Raw genomic sequence first — 22,054 nt, 5'->3', positions numbered from 1 at the left:
GAATTTCTTCAGGTGCCTGAGGTTGAAGAGGCACTGCTGCAATATTTTTACCACGGTCGTGGTGTGATTGGACTATGCGAGGTTCTCTGTGATGTGCACACCGAGGAACATGAAGCTTTTTACCCTCTCCACTGCAGCCCTGCTCCTCCCCGTTTTCTGTAGTCCACGATCAACTCCTTGGTTTTGCTGACGTTATCCTCGCAAGGTGAGGTATTAAAAGGTATTGAAAACAGGTGTCAATATTTTTTACCCCTACCTTTTTGAAGAATATATATATATATATATTACTTGTTAAACAAAATCTATTGTATTAGTATAAAATAATATAATTTCTACATTTTTTGGTGAATAAAGACATTTTTGCTAATCTTTATCAAGGGTGTCAATAATTTTGGACCCCACTGTAGATAGAAACGAGGGTTCTTTCTGTGAGCTTAATACAACCTCCAGGGAGGTGGGGAATGAGAAAAAGCTCTTTGTCTGCTGCCTCTATCTCAGACTGAATGACTGATGTATTCTCTCTCAACCCTCCAAGATCCCACAACATGGAAGACTTCTGCTGCATTTCTTATTTACACAAGTGGTTCAGTTCACTGTCAGATGGAACAAAGCCCTTTGGACCTGGATGTGCTCAAGCCTGGGCAGCACCAAGTGAAATACAAAAGGTCCTTTTAAGGGTTCATGTAATGTACAGCCACATCAAAGGGGGTGAAGCGAGCTCCATTCCAGGCCTTGCCCTGAAATTATTTATAGAAAGCCTGTTTACAACCTCAATGCATAGGAGTCCATGGGTTTGCCAGCTGGAGGGGGAGGAGGGAAAAGGGGGCGGGTGGGAAGGGAGGGAGGGAAAGGGGGCGGGAGAGTGGGGAGCGGATTCGGGATTCAGTCATAAGAGACTGGCGAAGAGGAAACGGCACAGCGCACAGGAAGACAATAAGAGACATAGAATCAGTGGAGGCTGCTGAGGGGAGGACGGCTCATAATAATGGCTGGAATGGAGTCAATGGAATGGTATGAAAAACATCAAACACGTGGTTTCCATTTGGTTGATACCATTCCATTGACTCCATTCCAGCCATTATTATGAGCCGTCCTCCCCTCAGCAGCCTCCACTGCATATTATGTATATACCCAAACTGAAATATACACCCAGTTTATTAGGTACACATTTTACATTTTAGTCATTTAGCAGACGCTCTTACCAGAGCGACTTACAGTTAGTGAGTGCATACATATTTTTTTTTTCATACACCACCCCGTTTTATGAAAATGGTTCGCTCCTACAGACAGTGAGTCATGTGTCCGTGGCTTGCTATATAAAGCAGGCAGACAGGCATCGAGGCATTCAGTTACTGTTCGATTGAACGTTGGAATGGGCAAAACGAGTGATCTAAGCTACTTTGAACATGGTATGATTGTCGGTGCCAGGCGCGCCAGTTGTAGTATCTCATAACCAGCCTCCTTGGCTTTTCACGTATGACAGTGTCTAGGGTTTACCGAGAATAGTGAGAAAAACAAAAAACATCCAGTCAGCGGCAGTCCTGTGGGCAAAAACAGTTTGTTGATGAGAGATCGAAGGAGAATGGCTAAAAACAAGAAGAAGCGGCTCCGTTGGGAATGCGATCACCAACAATGCGCATTTGAGGAGTGGAAAAACATCGCCTGGTTCGACGAATCCCGGTTCCTGTTGCGTCATGCTGATGGCAGAGTCAAGATTTGGCGTAAGCAGCATGGTCCCATCCAGCCTGGTGTCAACGTTACAGGCTGGTGGCAAAGGTGTAATTGTGTGGGGAATGTTTTCCTGGCACACGTTAGGTCCCTTGATACCAATTGAGCAACGTTTCCATGCCCCGGAGAATTCAGGTTGTTCTGGAGGAAAAGGTGTACATTTAACATTTAAATATACTTTTAAATATATATAAATTACATTTCAGTAAATTATAAATTCAGTAATTTGTGCATTTTAGTAGTTTTTCTGTGGGTCTCTCAAAGGCCCTTTGTTGGTATTTTCTATTCTTCCATACACTACTCTGTGATCCTGTTTTATCATGCTGCATAATTTGATTATTTACTTCAAAAGATTGTGGGATTTTTTATGTTTACTGTGGGTATTGTGGGGCGGCAGGTAGCTTAGTGGTTAAGAGCGTTGTGCCAGTAACCGAAAGGTCGCTGGTTCTAATCCCCGAGCCGACTAGGTGAAAAATCTGTCGATGTGCCCTTGAGCAAGGCACTTAACCCTAATTGCTCCTGTAAGTCGCTCTGGATAAGAGCGTCTGCTAAATGACTGAAATGTAAATGTATTGACGAGTGGCGCAGCGGTCTAAGGCACTGCATCTCAGTGCTTGAGGTGTCACTACAGACCCCCTGGTTCAATTCCAGGCTGTATCACAACCGGCTGTGAGTGGGAGTCCCATAGGGCAGCGCACAATTGGCACAGCGTCGTCCGGGTTTGGCAGGTGTAGGCCATCATTGTAAATAAGAATTTGTTCTTAACTGACTTGCCTAGTAGAATAAAAAACAAAACAAAAAAATGTATAGGGTATAGATGCATTTCATGACAATGAAGCTCCATTTATATTTCACCCATAGATCAGAAAATGAAAAATATCATCATAGCCTAATTTTATAATCTTATTACTATATCTCTAAAATAAATGTCAAATCTCTAATATGAATTTTATGACCCCGATTGATTCACAACATTTATTTACACTTATTCACTGAGTAACAGGCATTTATACCCCAGATTTTTACACTGTAATTACACTAATCTATAATGAAACAATTTAGACGCCATAACATGTTATCGGATTTATTTATTTTTAAACACAGCTAATTCTTTATTTTCGAAGCCAACGTATTGTATTCTGCAGATTCCCTGTTCAAATCTTTGTGCGTCCCCCATTTTGCGCATGCCCGCTTAGCGCGCGCTCCCCTTGCAACGCAAGCCAGACGCGTGCAAGTATCTCACGATTCGCCGTTTCAACCTTTCCCCTAGTTCTCGAGCATCGAGTTCACCGGGTTTACTCTGACACCGCTGACTCCACCGGGTTTACTCTGACACGCCTTCCAACAGCCACGCACCCTCTTTGCTCCAATCGCGACGCAGTCACGTACTGATCACGCGCTGCCTGCGCTCTGATTGGACGGCGCTCGCTACACCTTTGTTTTTGATTGGTAACATGTTACCACCCGCCAGTCTGCTCTGAATTTTGTTTCTGTTTTTTTCGTCTCCGGGTTTGATTCACTCAGCTAAGGCCAGTCTCAACTATTGGCAGCGGGAATACTTGTGTGCTCAGGGCTCATTGAGTGGTTGCATTGCTACTGTCTCGACTATTATTTTTTTACTCATACTTTCCATATGCTGACTTTTACATCACCCCCGAATTCATAGCAATCTTGTCGGGTAAGTTGATAGATTTTTACTTTAAATTGGCTAATTAACTAATTGTAAAGTTATCAGTGATGTTATCTTCAGGTATTTCAAACCCATCGATAAGTGCCATACATACATACATACATACACACACACACACCTATATATATATATATATATATATATTATGTAAGTTGAATTGAATGCATTGAAGCAAGCAGCCCAAGTTGAACGTTATATTTTTTAGCCCAGACAGTCTGGTTTATTTAAAGTCAGAATGAAACTAGTGTATCCCTGCGCAACGGCCACTGTATCGACTGTGTGATCACACATTGCTACATTGTATCCGCTTTTTATCACCGCATTGTTCCGTTGTATTAATTTTTTCAACATTGTTACACACGCATTGTTACACAAGCACGCACCCAGAACTCACAAAACACACAGTCAACGCTGTTGTTCTAATTATATACTATTTATTCTACAGCGTGACCAAGTCACTAACGATACCCACCTTATATTTTAACGTTACCCACCTTATATTTGTAAATACAGTCCATTATTACTATGCATAATACCTATTACATTACTAGTTTTTTTTTTTTTACTTTTATTGTTATTATTGATTAATGTACTGCATTGTTGATGAAGCTAGCACATAAGAATTTCGCTGCACCTTATATACCTGCTGTAAACTGTATGTGACGAATACAATTTCATTTCATTGTAATTGCCATTACTGTGGCCCCTAAAAGCCAAATGGAACTGTACATCTCATTTTGCATTTTAGTGGGGCTCAACTAGACTACTGTGACGGTTTGCTGTATTGCTATGAGACATTTATCACAGTCTGCTTGGTTGAACATTTTGGGCATAAATTGAAGATTGATTAATTGATTAGCTAATTGATAAGAGCAGATCTATGTTGGATGAAGATTGGATTTGGATTATGAGCTACTTTCATTGGTGTCAACATTGGTTGTTATTGCTGAGGGGTGTCCTCAAGCACAGTTAAATAAGAGGGGGTTCTCAACTCAACCCAATACTTCATGATGCAGCCCACACCCCCTCCATGCACCACAGTCTTTGCATGTTAATCACATCAACTATTGTGGCTTTTTGTTGATGTAGGACATCACTCACATGTCTATTTTTTGTGATGTCCAATGTTATGTGAGCTACTGGGAACTGGGAGGATTGGGTGCACCCACCCACCCGCCACCCACCACCCACCCGCTCAAATGGCTGCCGTTAGCCTAGCGTTGCAATGGGGTCCCTCTCTCTTCATCTCTCCATTCCTCTAAAGCAGCTAGCAGCCTCACTACGTGCAGCTGAGCATTCAGCGGATGACAGCCAACTGCACTACATAGCTACATGCACATCTAGAAGAATACCCAACCCTTGTTCATTGACTACTGTTTATATGTGTTTTCCACAATTTTGAGGCTTTAATGGTTCATGACTTGGACTAAAACCATCTGAGGGAACCATTGCAGTAGTAGGACTCTAGAGATATTTAGTGAGATGTCAGTGTTGAAAGAGTATGCAGCCATCAGAAGCTATTGAGCTGTAATTGTGATAAGAAGTGGACTGGCTAATGGGCAGTTCGGGCAAATGCCAGATGGGCTGGTACATATTTAGCCCACTGGGCCTGTCTATATTTGAGTTTGTGCACAGAATTATCTTTATTTAGGGGGTGGGGGGATGGGGGAATAAATAGACTAGTGCATGTTAGTATTGCCTGACCCGATTTCTGGGCTGATTAATGGTGCATCCTTCTTGTGGCCTCGTTCCTTTCCACCCTCCGTCTGATCTAATGGCCCATAGGGCTCTGGTCAAAGGTACTGCACTATATAGGGAATAGGGTTCCATTAGGGACAAAGATGGTGTTTGGTGGTGCATCTTCCCTGTGGCCTCCATTCCTCCCTCAGGCTGATCTAACGGACATCAGGGTGATGATGATGGAGAGGAACAGGCACGACAGTGAGCAGACCTGCTGCAGCACCTTTGAGTACCACGACCTGGAGGCCGCCGAGGCGCTCGTCAGCATGAGCTCCTGGGGTCAAAGGTCAGCAAACCCCAAGTCACGCCCCCTGACCCCTACCTCTGACTCCTGCGACTCTCTCCTCCTGCACCCTGAGAGCATGGAGTCCCCCAAGGACCTGATCGCACTCTCATCACTGGTGAGTGGAATCCCATTATGTAGGCCTCAGTGGTTTTAATTTCTACTGTAAAATATCACGTTTCTATGCCAACGTAGTTAGTCTAGTATCCGGAGTATAGAAAAATGATTGGTTGGGACTAACCTGCGGCTGCCATTTTAATCAAAACTACAATGACCTTTTTTGGAATAGAGAATTGAATGCATTTGTGTCACATTTGAGAGTTAAAATGTTTAAAGCAGGAATCCGCAGGTCGTGGACAACCTTCTTGAACGAAAACAAGGGGATTGAGCCCTGAGCCGTCTTGGGCTGGCCTTCTGGGCTAGGTGTGTCTGGCTAATCCCGCCTACTCGAATGACCCTGCTGACCCAGAGCTGGAGATTCACTTGCAATCTAACGTTACAGCTGCCAAAAACAAACAGAGCAGACGAAGCCAATAAGTATCTGTTCTTGGATCTGAATAAACTTGACCCCAAAAGAGAAAAAGAAGCGAGAAAGACTGTTCATGACCAATCCATAAACAGGATAAACATTGGAATTAATTTTGAAAGGTGGAAGAGTGACGCAGATATGGCCACCATTCTCATGGACTGGTAACGTTAGGTACAATGCATTCAGAAAGTATTCTGACCCCTTGACTTTTTCCACATTTTGTTATGTTACGGCCTTATTCTAAAATGGATTAAATTGTTTTTTTCCCCTCATCAATCTACACACAATACCCCATAATGACAAAGCAAAAAAAAAACGGAAATATCACATTTACATAAGCATTCAGACCCTTTACACAGTACTTTGTTGAAGCACCTTTGGCAGCGATTACAGCCTTGAGTCTACTTGGGTATGACACTACAAGCTTGGCACACCTGTATTTGGGGAGTTTCTCCCATTCTTCTCTGCAGATCCTCTCAAGCTCTGTCAGGTTGGATGGGGAGCGTCGCTGCACAGCTATTTTCAAGTCTCTCCAGAGATGTTCCATCGGGTTCAAGTCCGGGCTCTGGATGGGCCACTCAAGGACATTCAGAGACTTGTCCCGAAGCCACTCCTTCGTTGTCTTGGCTGTGTGCTTAGGGTCGTTGTCCTGTTGGATGGTGAACCTGAGGTCCTGAGCGCGCTGGAGATGGTTTTCATCAAGGATCTCTGTACTTTGCTCCGTTCATCTTTCCCTCGATCCTGACTAGTCTCCCAGTCCCTGCCGCTGAAAAACATACCCACAGCATGATGCTGCCACCACCATCCTTCACCGTAGGGATGGTGCCAGGTTTCCTCCAGACATGATGCTTGGCATTCAGGCCAAATAGTTCAATCTTGGTTTCTCATGGTCTGAGAGTCTTTAGGTGCCTTTTGGCAAACTCCAAGCGGGCTGTCATGTGCGTTTTACTGAGGAGTGGCTTCCATCTGGCCACTCTACCGTAAAGGCCTGATTGGTGGAGTGCTGCAGAGATGGTTGTCCTTCTGGAAGTTTCTCCCATCTCCACAGAGAAACTCTGAAGCTCTGTCAGAGTGACCATCGGTTTCTTGGTCACCTCCCTGACCAATGCCCTTCTCACCTGATTGCTCAGTTTGGCCGTGCGGCCAGCTCTAGAAAGAATATTGGTGGTTCCAAACTTCTTCCATTTAAGAATGATGGAGTCCACTGTGTTCTTGGGGACCTTCAATGCTGCAGAAATTGTTTGGTACCATTCCCCAGATCTGTGCTTTAACACAATCCTGTCGCCTCGGAGCTCTATGGACAATTCCTTCCACCTCATGGCTTGGTTTTTGCTCTGACATGCACTGTCAACTGTGGGACCTTATATAGACCGGTGTGTGCCTTTCCAAATCATGTCCAATCAATTGAATTTACCACATGTGGACTCCAATCAAGTTCAAATCAAATTGTATTTGTCACATACACGTGTTTAGCAGATGTTATAGCGGGTGTAGCGAAATGCTTGTGCTTCTAGCTCCGACAGTGCAGTAATATCTAACAATTTCACAACATCAAATCAAATCAAATTTTATTGGTCACATGCGCCGAATACAACAGGTGCAGACATTACAGTGAAATGCTTACTTACAGCCCTTAACCAACAGTGCATTTATTTTAAACAAAAAAAGTAAGAATAAAACAACAACAAAAAAAGTGTTGAGAAAAAAAGAGCAGAAGTAAAATAAAGTGACAGTAGGGAGGCTATATATACAGTAAAATAAAGTGACAGTAGGGAGGCTATATATACAGGGGGGTACCGTTGCAGAGTCAATGTGCGGGGGCACCGGCTAGTTGGGGTAGTTGAGGTAATATGTACATGTGGTTAGAGTTAAAGTGACTATGCATAAATACTTAACAGAGTAGCAGCAGCGTAAAAAGGATGGGGTGGGGGGGGCAGTGCAAATAGTCCGGGTAGCCATGATTAGCTGTTCAGGAGTCTTATGGCTTGGGGGTAGAAGCTGTTGAGAAGTCTTTTGGACCTAGACTTGGCACTCCGGTACCGCTTGCCGTGCGGTAGCAGAGAGAACAGTCTATGACTAGGGTGGCTGGAGTCTTTGACAATTTTGAGGGCCTTCCTCTGACACCGCCTGGTATAGAGGTCCTGGATGGCAGGGAGCTTTGCCCCAGTGATGTACTGGGCCGTACGCACTACCCTCTGTAGTGCCTTGCGGTCAGAGGCCAAGCAGTTGCCATACCAGGCGGTGATGCAACCAGTCAGGATGCTCTCGATGGTGCAGCTGTAGAATTTTTTGAGGATCTGAGGACCCATGCCAAATCTTTTTAGTCTCCTGAGGTGGAATAGGCTTTGTCGTGCCCTCTTCACGACTGTCTTGGTGTGTTTGGACCATGATAGTTCGTTGGTGATGTGGACACCAAGGAACTTGAAGCTCTCAACCTGTTCCACTACAGCCCCGTCAATGAGAATGGGGGCGTGCTCAGTCCTCTTTTTTTTCCTGTAGTCCACAATCATCTCCTTTGTCTTGGTCACGTTGAGGGAGAGGTTGTTGTCCTGGCACCACACGGCCAGATCTCTGACCTCCTCCCTATAGGCTGTCTCATCGTTGTCGGTGATCAGGCCTACCACTGTTGTGTCGTCGGCAAACTTAATGATGGTGTTGGAGTCGTGCCTGGCCATGCAGTCATGGGTGAACAGAGAGTACAGGAGGGGACTGAGCACGCACCCCTGAGGGGCCCCCGTGTTGAGGATCAGTGTGGCAGATGTGTTGTTACCTACCCTTACCACCTGGGGGCGGCCCGTCAGGAAGTCCAGGATCCAGTTGCAGAGGGAAGTGTTTAGTCCCAGGATCCTTAGCTTAGTGATGAGTTTAGAGGGCACTATGGTGTTGAATGCTGAGCTGTAGTCAATGAATAGCATTCTCACGTAGGTGTTCCTCTTGTCCAGGTGGGAAAGGGCAGTGTGGAGTGCGATAGAGATTGCATCATCTGTGGATCTGTTGGGGCGGTATGCAAATTGGAGTGGGTCTAGGGTTTCTGGGATTATGCTGTTGATGTGAGCCATGACCAGTCTTTCAAAGCACTTCATGGCTACAGACGTCAGTGCTACGGGTCGGTAGTCATTTAGGCAGGTTATCTTAGAGTCCTTGGGCACGGGGACTATGGTGGTCTGCTTGAAACATGTTGGTATTACAGACTCAGTCAGGGACATGTTGAAAATGTCAGTGAAGACACTTGCCAGTTGGTCAGCACATGCTCGGAGTACACGTCCTGGTAATCCGTCTGGCCCTGCGGCCTTGTGAATGTTGACCTGCTTAAAAGTCTTACTCACATCGGCTACGGAGAGCGTGATCACATAGTCATCCGGAACAGCTGGTGCTCTCATGCATGCTTCAGTGTTGCTTACCTCGAAGCGAGCATAGAAGTGGTTTAGCTCGTCTGGTAGGCTTGTGTCACTGGGCAGCTCGCGGCTGTGCTTCCCTTTGTAGTCTGTAATAGTTTTCAAGCCCTGCCACATCCGACGAGCGTCAGAGCCAGTGTAGTATGATTCAATCTTAGACCTGTATTGACTCTTTGCCTGTTTGATGGTTCGTCGGAGGTCATAGCGGGATTTCTTATAAGCGTCCGGGTTAGAGTCCCGTTCCTTGAAAGCGGCAGCTCTACCCTTTAGCTCAGTGCGGATGTTTCCTGTAATCCATGGCTTCTGGTTGGGGTATGTACGTACGGTCACTGTGGGGACGACATCATCGATGCACTTATTGATGAAGCCAGTGACTGATGTGGTGTACTCCTCAATGCTGTCTGAAGAATCCCGGAACATGTTCCAGTCTGTGCTAGCAAAACAGTCCTGTAGCTTAGCATCTGCGTCATCTGACCACTTTTTTATTAACCGAATCACTGGTGCTTCCTGCTTCAGTTTTTGCTTATAAGCAGGAATCAGGAGGATAGAGTTATGGTCAGATTTGCCAAATGGAGGGCGAGGGAGAGCTTTGTATGCGTCTCTGTGTGTGGAGTAAAGGTGGTCTAGAGTTTTTTTCCCTCTGGTTGCACATTTAACATGCTGGTAGAAATTAGGTAGAACGGATTTAAGTTTCCCTGCATTAAAGTCCCCGGCCACTAGGAGCGCTGCATCTGGATGAGCGTTTTCCTGTTGATGAATGGCCTTGTACATTCAGTGCAATCTTAATGCCAGCATTGGTTTGTGGTGGTAAATAGACAGCTATGAAAAATATAGATGAAAACTCTCTTGGTAAATAGTGTGGTCTACAGCTTATCATAAGATACTGTACCTCAGGCGAGCAAAACCTCGAGACTTCCTTAGTATTTGATTTTGTGCACCAGCTGTTGTTTACAAATATACAGAGACCGCCACCCCTTGTCTTACCAGAGTCAGACGTTCTGTCCTGCCGATGTAGCGTATAGCCTGCTAGCTGAATGTTATCATTGTTGTCGTTCAGCCACGACTCCGTGAAACATAAGATATTACAGTTTTTAATGTCCCGTTGGTAGGATAACCGTAATCTTAAATCGTCCATTTTATTCTCAAAAGATTGAACGTTGGCTAATAGGATTGATGGAAGAGGCAGTTTACTCGCTCGCCGTCGGATCCTTACAAGGCACCCGGATCTGCGTCCGCGATATCTCCGTCTCTTCCTCACGCGAATGACGGGGATCTGGGCCTTGTCGGGTGTCTGTAGGATATCCTTCGCGACCGCCTCGTTGAAGAAAAAATCTTCGTCCAATGCGAGGTGAGTAATCGCTGTCCTGATATCCAGAAGCTCTTTTTGGTTATAAGAGACGATGGCAGAAACATTATACCCAATACACACAAAACTGGTAAGGAATGGGATTTAAGAATATATACATATATGGACAAGCAATGACAGAGCGGCATGGACTAAGATACAGTAGAATATTATAGAATAGAATGCAGTATATACATATGAGATGAGTAGTGCAAGATATGTAAACATTATTAAAGTGACTAGTGTTCCATTTCTTAAAATGGCCAGTGATTGTAAGTTGTAGAAACATCAAGGATGATCAATGGAAACAGGATGCACCTGAGCTCAATTTCGAGTCTCATAGCAAAATATGGTATTTCTGTTATTTATTTGTAATACATTTGCAAAAATGTTTTTTAAAAACAGTTTTCGCTTCATCGTTATGGGGTATTGTGTGTGTAGATTGATGAGGATTTGTATTTATTTAATCAATTTTAGAATAAGGCTGTAACGTAACAACGTAACAAATGTGGAAAAAGTAAAGGGGTCTGAACACTTTCCGAATGCACTGTAAGTGTTGGGTTGCGTTTTTAGCCTGCTAGCTACATCAGCTACTAACCGTAGTGTGTTCAATGATCTAGCTAGCTAACACGGCTACTTAGCTAGCTAGCTAACTAACATGTTCTGTATTCTGACTGTTTTGGTTTGGAAAGGCCATTGACACTTGCGCTAATAAGGGATTTCAATATATTTGAGTGATATTTTTTCTGTCCAATCAACACTGCCGGAGTAACAGAACCATGGATGACTTGGACTACTTGCTGCATGATAAAAAAACTGACCAGAAATCTCTGTTATGTAAAAATCCACATTTTCATTTGAATTCGCAATTAAAAATGAAAAAAAATTACTGATTTCTAAAAAGAAATGGGACAATTACAATGACAACTGAACACTTGTAGAACTTAAATTAAAACACACATACAAGGCAGGACATATACAGCTAGCTACCAGCTCCCAGTAATAAAGCCTAAAAAGTGCTGCAGCAGATCACGGGAGGCCAGTACTCGCCACACACAGCAGCTTGGAATGACCACTCTGTTGCCAGGTCTCTCACCTACAGGCCACAAACTGTTATGTGCTGTACCTGGTTCCCACTTTTCACCCCCTACTAGGTCATCAGAGCCGGTATGACCGCAATGCATCCTTACGGCCCTGCTACAGAGGGTAAATTCTCAATGGCTGACGCGCACCTTAATTCTATCTTGAATTAAAATGTTGGTTTCTGGTGTTGCAGGTAGAACGTCACATGGACACTGCTGATGGCGACGCATGTAGTGTAGCTGAAGGGTTAGGATGTTCACATCTATGGCTGACTTTGTTTCCTCCATCCAACAGGTCCAAGCTATCCTGACTTTGTTTCCTCCATCCAACAGGTCCAAGCTATCCTGACTTTGTTTCCTCCATCCAACAGGTCCAAGCTATCCTGACTTTGTTTCCTCCATCCAACAGGTCCAAGCTATCCTGACTTTGTTTCCTCCATCCAACAGGTCCAAGCTATCCTAACTTTGTTTCCTCCATCCAACAGGTCCAAGCTATCCTGACTTTGTTTCCTCCATCCAACAGATCCAAGCTATCCTGACTTTGTTTCCTCCATCCAACAGGTCCAAGCTATCCTGACTTTGTTTCCTCCATCCAACAGGTCCAAGCTATCCTGACTTTGTTTCCTCCATCCAACAGGTCCAAGCTATCCTGACTTTGTTTCCTCCATCCAACAGGTCCAAGCTATCCTGTGCATTAAAGGTTGACATTGGGAAAACTTTAAACAAATTGTTACTTCAATAGTACACGGTACAATGCAATGTCATATTCCCATATGCTGTACATCCCACTGTATCCTATGCATATGCCAAAATAAAATTGATTTTGATAACATAATATTGATAGAATATGAGTACATTATAGTGAGAACGTTTTATGAATTCAATCACATCTTCAATGCTCTCCAGGGTTGTCAATGTAAATTACAGTGGTACATTTGAAACTCTTCCAACCTCTTCCACCTCTGTCATGGTTTAAACCATTTATTTCTGTGGCGGTGCTGTCCATCCAGTTGTGCTGAATTTCAGCCTCAGCTGAGCTCCTTTACGCATAGATTTTCCTTTGTAGACCTCCTTCCTCATTTTCGCAATTGGTTTTCCTTGATAAAAAATAGCCTTTATTCCAATGCATTAGATTTAGCCGTTGATTTATCATTGTTTGCTTTTCTCAGTCAGCTGTTTAGAGCGCTCATTGCTTTGTTTTTCCAGGTGCGTGCGGGTACTGGTGTTCTCTGTGCCATCCGTGGCCAGAAGTAATAGACAATTTAGCTTTATCATTTTTTATCAATAGTTGTTTTCTTTCCTGGATCAGCTGATGAGGTCAACAATATCACTAGACAGTTGACTCTTTAGGTTAGAAGCATTTGATTTTGCAATGGGATAGACCTACATTTTCTTTAATGTGTGTGCCCATGAGAACTGTTTTCACATAATGAAATGTTACAGGCATAGTTACACTTTCCGAGATCTCCAAGAACCATCATTTGTACAGGGATAAAGTAAATTCGATGTTCTAATTCAATTGTTAAATGCTTAATAATGACAAATAACACTGTCCTAAATGTCATTAATGTAAGGAAAGAAAGGTAGTGTTTTATGTCACACGATCTGTGAAGACTCCAGGCATTAACTCATGAATTATGGACAACTCATAACTAGGGTGTAAAACATGTTTTAATTCAACTCTTGTATTATATTGAATGTAGGATACCTGTTCTGCATGTGTTCATGTGTTTAAAATTGCCTTGGCTGAAAGGGTAGGCTACTGGCAGTGGTGTAGGCCTAAGGTAGGGTAAACGCCATTTACCCACCTTTAAAAATATATAATGCATTGAAAGTATAGGGAGCGTTACTTTTTTCACCACGGCCGGCAATTAGTTTATACACCTTTTTTTTTTTAAACGCATCACTGGCTACTGGTAGGCCCATTTGAAGTTCATGGTAATACACATTGTAGCCTAGTTTAGTAAGTTGACCGTGTGTGTTAGGGTGACCATCCCATTATTCCTGGGACAGTTTCAGCCCTATTTCAGGTGTCCTGATTTTTCAGGCTACAAACATTTTTCAGTTTGTCAACAAGCTGCATCAATTAATGTAGGCCTAATCAATGGCAATCGCTGAATGTCATTAGGCACACTTTTTGGTGTTTTGTAACAGATGTCTACTTTCATTCATCAAATGGCGCAAGTATACAGTACATCCAGTTTAGAATCTGGATTTATTTGGGAGTGGACGGACGTAACTACTTTTTGAAATGATTTGTTAGACAATCAGATGAAAATATAATGTCTGGTTGTGTTCATGCCACATTAAAAGGTAATACATGTTTACCGTTTAAATGACATCTTTATTATTAGAGCCATAAAAAATGTATATGCGAGTGCGTGCATTCAATACAGAGACCCCCCAAATGCCATGGTGTAATTCGCAGTCTGGTTGTGATTTTTATTTTATTTCACCTTTATTTAACCAGGTAAGCCAGTTGAGAAATTTACAACTGCGACCTGGCCAAGATAAAGCAAAGCAGTGCGATAAAAACAACACAGAGTTACATATGGAAAAACAAAAACAAAACGTACAGTCAATAACACAATAGAAAATCTATATACAGTGTGTGCAAATGTAGAAAGTTATGGAGGTAAGGCAATAAATAGGCCATAGTGCAAAATAATTACAATTTAGTATTAACACTGGAGTGATAGATGTGCAGAAGATGATGTGCAAATAGAGATACTGGGGTGCAAATGAGCAAAATAAATAGAAATGTTAATAACAATATGGGGATGAGGTAGTTGGGTGGGCTAATTACAGATGGGCTGTGTACAGCGCAGTGATCGGTAAGCTGCTCTGACAACTGATGCTTAAAGATAGTGAGGGAGATAAGTGTCTCCAGCTTCAGAGATTCTTGCAGTTCATTCCAGTCATTTGCTGCAGAGAACTGGAAGGAATGGCGACCAAAGGAGGTGTTGGCTTTTGGGATCACCAGTGAGATATACTTGCTGGAATGCATACTATGGGTGGGTGTTGCTATGGTGACCAATGAGCTAAGATAAGGCGGGGATTTGCCTAGAAGTGATTTATAGATGACCTGGAGCCAGTGGGTTTGGCAACGAATATGTAGTGAGGGCCAGCAAACGAGAGCGTACAGGTCACAATGGTGGGTAGTATATGGGGCTTTGGTGACAAAACGGATGGCACTGTGATAAGACTACATCCAATTTGCTGAGTAGAGTGTTGGACGCTATTTTGTAAATGACATCGCCGAAGTCAAGGATCGGTAGGATAGTCAGTTTTACGAGGGCATGTTTAGCAGCATGAGTGAAGGAGACTTTGTTGTGAAATAGGAAGCCGATTCTAGATTTAACTTTGGATTGGAGATGCTTAATGGGAGTCTGGAAGGAGAGTTTACGGTCTAACCAGACACGTAGGTATTTGTAGTTGTCCACATATTCTAAGTCAGTGATTCTAGTTGGGCGGGCGGGTGCAAACAGCGTTCGATTGAAGAGCATGCATTTAGTTTTACTAGCGTTTAAGAGCAGTTGGAGGCCACGGAAGGAGTGTTGTATGGCATTGAAGCTCGTTTGGAGGTTTGTTAACACAGTGTCCAGTGAATGGCCAGATGTATACAAAATGGTGTCGTCTGCGTAGAGGTGGATCTGAGAGTCACCAGCAGCAAGAGCGACATCATTGATATACACAGAGAATAGAGTCGGCCCGAGAATTGAACCCTGTGGCACCCCCATAGAGATTGCCAGAGGTCCAGACAACAGGCCCTCCGATTTGACACATTGAACTCTATCTGAGAAGTAGTTGGTGAACCAGGCGAGGCAGTCATTTGAGAAACCAAGGCTATTTAGTCTGCCAATAAGAATGCGGTGATTGACAGAGTCAAAAGCCTTGGCCGGGTCAATGAAGACGGCTGCACAGTACTGTATTTTATCGATCGCGGTTATTATATCGTTTAGGACCTTGAGCGTGGCTGAGGTGCACCCATGACCAGCTCGGAAACCAGATTGCATAGCGGAGAAGGTTCGGTGGGATTCGAAATGGTCGGTGATCTGTTAACTTGGCTTTCAAATACTTTCGAAAGGCAGGGCAGGATGGATATAGGTCTGTAACAGTTTGGATCTAGAGTGTCATCCCTTTGAAGAGGGGGATGACCGCGGCAGCTTTCCAATCTCTGGGGATCTCAGACGATACGAAAGAGTGGTTGAACAGGCTAGTAATAGGGGTTGCGACAATTTTAGAAAGAAAAGGGTCCAGATTGTCTAGCCCAGCTGATTTGGGGGGGGGGGGGGGCGCAAGTTGCAGCAGAGGGTGCAGAGCTGGTGGCCAGGGTAGGGTTAGTCAGGTGGAAAGCATGGCCAGCCGTAGCAAAATGCTTATTGAAATTCTCGATTATCGTAGATTTATCGGTGGTGACAGTGTTTCCTAGCCTCAGTGCAGTGGGTAGCTGGGAGGAGGTGCTCTTATTCTCCATGGACTTTACAGTGTCCCAAAACTTTTTGGAGTTACAGGATGCACATTTCTGTTTGAAAAAGCTAGCCTTTGCTTTCCTAACTGATTGTGTATATTGGTTCCTGACTTCCCTGAAAAGTTGCATATCGCGGGGGCTGTTCGATGCTAATGCAGTACGCCACAGGATGTTTTTGTGCTGGTCAAGGGCAGTCAAGTCTGGGGTGAACCAGGGGCTATATCTGTTCTTAGTTCTGAATTTTCTTGAATGGGGCATGCTTATTTAAGATGGAGAGGAAAGCACTTTTGAAGAACATCCAGGCATCCTCTACTGACGGAATGAGGTCATTATCCATCCAGGATACCTGGGCCAGGTCAATTAGAAAGGCCTGCTCGCTGAAGTGTTTTAGGGAGCGTTTGACAGTGTTGAGGGGTGGTCGTTTGACTGCGGACCAATTACGGACGCAGGTAATGAGGCAGTGATTGCTGAGATCCTAGTTGAAGACAGCGGAGGTGTATTTAGAGGGTAAATTAGTCAGGATGATATCTATGAGGGTACCCATGTTTACGGATTTAGGGTTGTACCTGGTAGGTTCCTTGATAATTTGTGTGAGATTGGGGGCATCTAGTTTAGATTATAGGACAGCCGGGGTGTTAAGCATATCCCAGTTTAGGTCACCAAGCAGTACGAACTCTGAGTATAGATGGGGGACAAGCAATTCACATATGGTGTCCAGGGCACAACTGGGGGCTGAGGGGGGGGTCTGTAGCAAGCGGCAACAGTGAGAGACTTATTTCTGGAAAGGTGGATTTTTAGAAGTAGAAGCTCAAACTGTTTGGGCACAGACCTGGATAGTATGATAGAGCTCTGCAGGCTCTCTCTACAGTAGATTGCAACTCCGCCCCCTTTGGCAGTTCTATCTAGATGGAAAATGTTGTAGTTTGGAATGGACATTTCTAAATTTTTGGTGGCCTTCCTAAGCCAAGATTCAGACACTGCTAGAACATCAGGGTTGGCAGAGTGTGCTAACGCAGTGAATAACTCAAACTTGGGGAGGAGACTTCTGATGTTAACATGCAAGAAACCAAGGCTTTTACGGTTACAGAAGTCAACAAATGATAGCGCCTGGGGGGTAGGAGTGATACTGGGGGCTACAGGGCCTGGGTTAACCTCTACATCACCAGAGGAACAGAGGAGGAGTAGAATAAGGATACGGCTAAAGGCTTTAAGAACTGGTCTTCTAGTGGGTTGTTAACTACAGCTGAATGGGGGGAGGGAAGACATTACCACCAAATAAGCCAGTCACAACCGTGTCTTTTACATACATAGGATGTGGTATTGTGCTGTAACCAGTGTAACATGTGTAATGCTAATGTACATCCTATGACTTGATGGCCCATAGTCTACCGATATGTCATGCAGATGAGCCATTGTTAACTTGTCTGACCATGCTGGGTATTCAGTCGTTCTGGTGGGTAGTTCACACTAGGTAGGAATCATGTTTCAAGCAGACCACTATAGTCCCTGTGCCCAAGAACACTAAGATAACCTGCCTAAATGACTACCGACCCGTAGCACTCAACGTCTGTAGCCATGAAGTGCTTTGAAAGGCTGGTCATGGCTCACATCGACACCATTATCCCAGAAACCCTAGACCCACTCCAATTTGCATACCGCCCCAACAGATCCACAGATGATGCAATCTCTATTGCACTCCACACTGCCCTTTCCCACCTGGACAAGAGGAACACCTACGTGATAATTTTTCATTGAATGAATGCTATTCATTGACTACAGCTCAGCGTTCAACACCATAGTGCCCTCAAAGCTCATCACTAAGCTAAGGACCCTGGGACTAAAACACCTCCCTCTGCAACTGGATCCTGGACTTCCTGACGGGCTGCCCCCAGGTGGTAAGGGTAGGTAACAACACATCTGCCACGCTGATCCTCAACACGGGGCCCCTCAGGGGTGCATGCTCAGTCCCCTCCTGTACTCTCTGTTCACCCATGACTGCATGGCCAAGCACGACTCCAACACCATCATTAAGTTTGCCAACGACACAACAGTGGTAGGCCTGATCACGACAACTATGAGACAGCCTATAGGGAGGAGGTCAGAGACCTGGCCGTGTGGTGCCAAGATAACAACCTCTCCCTCAACGTGATCAAGACAAAGGAGATGATTGTGGACTACAGGAAAGCACGCCCCCATTCTCGTCGACGGGGCTGTAGTAGAACAGGTTGAGAGCTTCAAGTTCCTTGGTGTCCATATCACCAACAAACTATCATGGTCCAAACACACCAAGACAGTCGTGAAGAGGGCACGACAAAGCCTATTCCCCCTCAGGAGACTGAAAAGATTTGGCATGGGTCCTCAGATCCTCAAAAAGTTATACAGCTGCACCATCAAGAGCATCCTGACTGGTTGCATCACCGCCTGGTATGGCAACTGCTCGGCCTCCGACCGCAAGGCACTACAGAGGGTAGTGCGTACGGCCCAGTACATCACTGGGACCAAGCTTCCTGCCATCCAGAACCTCTATACCAGGCGGTGTCAGAGGAAGGACCTAAAAATTGTCAAAGACTCCAGCCACCCTAGTCATAGACTGTTCTCTCTGCTACCGCACGGCAAGCGGTACCGGAGCGCCAAGTCTAGGTCCAAAAGGCTTCTTAACAGCTTCTACCCCCAAGCCATAAGACTCCTGAACAGCTAATGATGGCTACCCGGACTATTTGCAATGTCCCCACCCACCCCACCCCCTCTTTTATGCTGCTGCTACTCTCTGTTTATGATCTATGCATAGTCACTTTAACTCTACCCACATGTACCTATTACCTCAATTACCTTGACTAGCCTGTGCCCCCGCACATTGACTCTGTACCGGTACCCCCTGTATATAGCATCCCTACTGTTATTTTATTTTACTGCTGCTCTTTAATTATTTTTATTTTTTACTTATCAATTTTTTACTTAACACTTATTTTTCTTAAAACTGCATTGTTGGTTAAGGGCTGGTAAGTAAGCATTTCACTGTAAGTATTCACCTGTTGTATTCGGCGCATGTGGCAAATAAAATTTTCTTTTATTTTATCAATGCTGTATATAGGCAGGCAGTGTGCTGAATAGGCAAACATAGCTAATTATTTTGTTGATTACCAACCAAATAATTATTGAATCACAAAGCATAACAGAAAATGGCAACTATTTTTCAGTGAGATCCGCTATTGGCTCCTCGAATAAGCTAGAAGTCGCTAGATGACGTTGCTGCGACGACATCACAGCACCAATTTGCCTTGCTGCGGAACAGCTGCAGTCCCTGACTTCGCCCCCTCTCCTGTCACACAACCCCTCCCCTTGTGCTTCTCTGCCTCTGTGTGCACCATTGATGTGACTTCTGTTGCACAGACAGCTTCTCCCACTCTTGTTTGTGGCAGAATTGAGTGGGGAAAGTCGCTAAATGCTATGAAAATCATAGAAACCTTCTGTGTCAAAACTCCCCAAAGGCAGCCTGAAAAGTAGCTGAAATTGTCACTAGATCATTTTACCAGTAAAAGTGTCTGTAGGAGTCTGCAAACTCACTAAATATAGCAACAAAGTCGCTAAGTTGGCAACACGGACTCCGGGGCAGCAGGGTCATTCGAGTAGGCGGTATTAGCGTAGACACACCTAGCCCAGAAGGCCAGCCCAAGGCGGCTCAGGGCTCAACCCCCTTGTTTTTGTTCAAAGTGAAAACACTACACAAGAAATGGGGCGGCATAGGGTCACCCACGACCTGCGGACTCCTGCTTTAATTCATGTTTCTCTTTCTTTTTTCCAGTGCATGACCCCCCCTCAGAGCCCCATCTTGGCCGAGACCTCCTCCACCACAGCTGTCCTCACCACCACCACCTCATTGGCCAGCTCCAGCTCAGGCCCCAGACCAGTCTTAACCCGGCCAAGACTCTGTGCAGGTCTGCCCCACAGGAATGCCCCTCCCTTGGGCCAACAACCTGGCACGGCCCCCCTCTTAGAGAGCTCTGGAGCTCAAGAGGTACCCAGCAGAGCCATGGTGACCAGCGTTATCCGGCACACTGCTGACAGGGCCCTCTCACAGCACAGCATCAACATTCCACCTCAGTCCCTCATAGGGATACAGCACACCACCTCCAACAGAAACCCTACAGCAGCCTCTTTGGCCGAGACCGTTCCCATGCAGACTGAACCACAAAGCTGCAGCACTGGTCCGTGTGTTAAGGTAGAGAAGGACGTTAGTCCATCCTCACCTAACAGCAGCACAGGCCCCTCCAGTCCTCTCACCCTAAGGTCCCCATCCCAGACCACAGCCACCTCCAGGTCCTCGCCCCCCATCCCAAGCTCCCAGGTCCTCTGCCAGGTGTTTCCAGTCAACGGGCGGACAGGGATGATCTCTGCGTTTGTCCACCAGGGCCCGGTCCAAATGCAGACCCAGGGGGGGCCCAAGCCCATACTAGCCCAGTCACCATCCTCCTTCCCCCAGCCGCTGCAGCTGGTGGGCTCCTCAGTGACTCGGGGGACGGTGATGTTTGTGGTTCCCCAGTCACCTGTGTCCCAGGCCTCGTTGTGCCAACAGACTGTCATGACCCTCGGGAACACCAAGCTCCTGCCCCTGGCCCCAGCTCCAGTTTACATGCCCTCAGGGCAGAGTAGCAATGCCACACAAGCCGACATCTCCCGCAGACGGAACTACGTCTGTAATTTCCCGGGCTGTAAGAAGACCTACTTCAAAAGTTCCCACCTCAAGGCCCATCTCAGAACTCACACTGGTAGGTACTACCTCCCCACGACACGTGTTAAGACAATTTACTGGATATTCTAACCAATGGTAATTTGATTAATGGTCATGTTGAATAGGTAGTGGGTTGTCTTCCACTGATGTACTTATGGCTTCCATTTTTCCCATGCCGTCCAGGTGAGAAACCATTCAGTTGCCACTGGGAGGGCTGTGACAAGAAGTTTGCCCGCTCCGACGAGCTCTCCCGCCACCGGCGAACACACACCGGCGAGAAGAAGTTTGTGTGTAACATTTGCGATCGGCGCTTCATGCGCAGCGACCACTTGACCAAGCATGCTCGCCGACACATGACCACCAAGAGGACCTCCACGTGGCCGGCTGAAGTCAACAAGATGGCGGCATCTAAGGGTCCGTTGAGTGGCTCCAGCAGTCCTCTCAGTGTGCTGGTTCCTTCCCCCAACTAGCTGGGTCTCAGGCCGTACGGTCATCTCAGGACAATATCCCACCACCAACCACACAAGACCAGGGTTTAAATGAAACAAAAACAATAGGCTGCTACTCATTCATTGACAGATACAAACTGACCTTGCACTGGATTTTTTTTATTATGCTTGTTTTGTACTTTCAATGTGTAATATGTATACAGTATGTAATGTTTAGCAAAATGTATGCACTCTTTTTGCCAAAGCCTTTGCATCGCGCTTCTCTCTTACTATGTCTCTGTGATTATAAATATGTATATATGAATATCTATATATGAATGTTGTGTATTCCAATCTGCATTTATTGAATATATGTTATTGATATTTTAAAATGTGTAAGTGGACATTATTCCTCACTGTGATACTACCTACTTTCTTGCTTTGCATATTTATTAATAAATATTTGTTTTAAAAAGTGCTGATTTTGATAGCTTGATTGTTTTTTTTTACAGATACAGTATATTATTACTTAATAAATACTCCACTTTATATAGCATCACCATACTAATAATTGGGTAATCCATTTATGAATAAATTCTATACATATGCCATGGTCACATTTTTTGAAAAGTGC

General features: G+C 44.9%; 1 protein-coding gene across 2 annotated transcripts; it reads left to right on the top strand.

The window, feature by feature from the left end:
- The first annotated feature begins 3,223 nt into the window (after window positions 1-3,223).
- klf11a (Kruppel like factor 11a) lies at window positions 3,224-21,898 on the top strand. Of its 2 annotated transcripts, XM_084149628.1 has the most exons (4): window positions 3,224-3,406; window positions 5,308-5,559; window positions 20,066-21,029; window positions 21,176-21,898. In XM_084149628.1, the coding sequence occupies exons 2-4, from the start codon at window positions 5,332-5,334 to the stop codon at window positions 21,460-21,462; spliced, it is 1,479 nt and encodes a 492-aa protein (XP_084005754.1). In that variant the 5' UTR covers window positions 3,224-3,406; window positions 5,308-5,331; the 3' UTR covers window positions 21,463-21,898. The 2 variants fall into 2 exon arrangements, with proteins under 2 accessions (XP_084005754.1, XP_084005753.1); XM_084149627.1 differs by lacking the exon at window positions 3,224-3,406 and having other exon boundaries at window positions 4,591-5,559.
- The last annotated feature ends 156 nt before the right edge of the window (window positions 21,899-22,054 follow it).

Source organism: Coregonus lavaretus, assembly GCF_964263955.1.
Source record: "Coregonus lavaretus genome assembly, chromosome: 31".
NCBI classification, from domain to species: Eukaryota; Metazoa; Chordata; class Actinopteri; order Salmoniformes; family Salmonidae; genus Coregonus; species Coregonus lavaretus.
The sequence above is the reverse complement of the archived record's forward strand: the minus strand, read 5'-3'. Positions and strand labels throughout refer to the sequence as shown.

What these genes read in the sequence shown, in the direction of transcription:
- klf11a (XM_084149627.1), top strand. Translation starts at nt 5,260, where the DNA reads ATGGTGTTTGGTGGTGCATCTTCCCTGTGGCCTCCATTCCTCCCTCAG. An exon ending in TGATCGCACTCTCATCACTG is followed by an intron (nt 5,560 to 20,065) that starts GTGAGTGGAATC and finishes TCTTTTTTCCAG; the next exon opens with TGCATGACCCCCCCTCAGAG. An exon ending in CCATCTCAGAACTCACACTG is followed by an intron (nt 21,030 to 21,175) that starts GTAGGTACTACC and finishes CATGCCGTCCAG; the next exon opens with GTGAGAAACCATTCAGTTGC.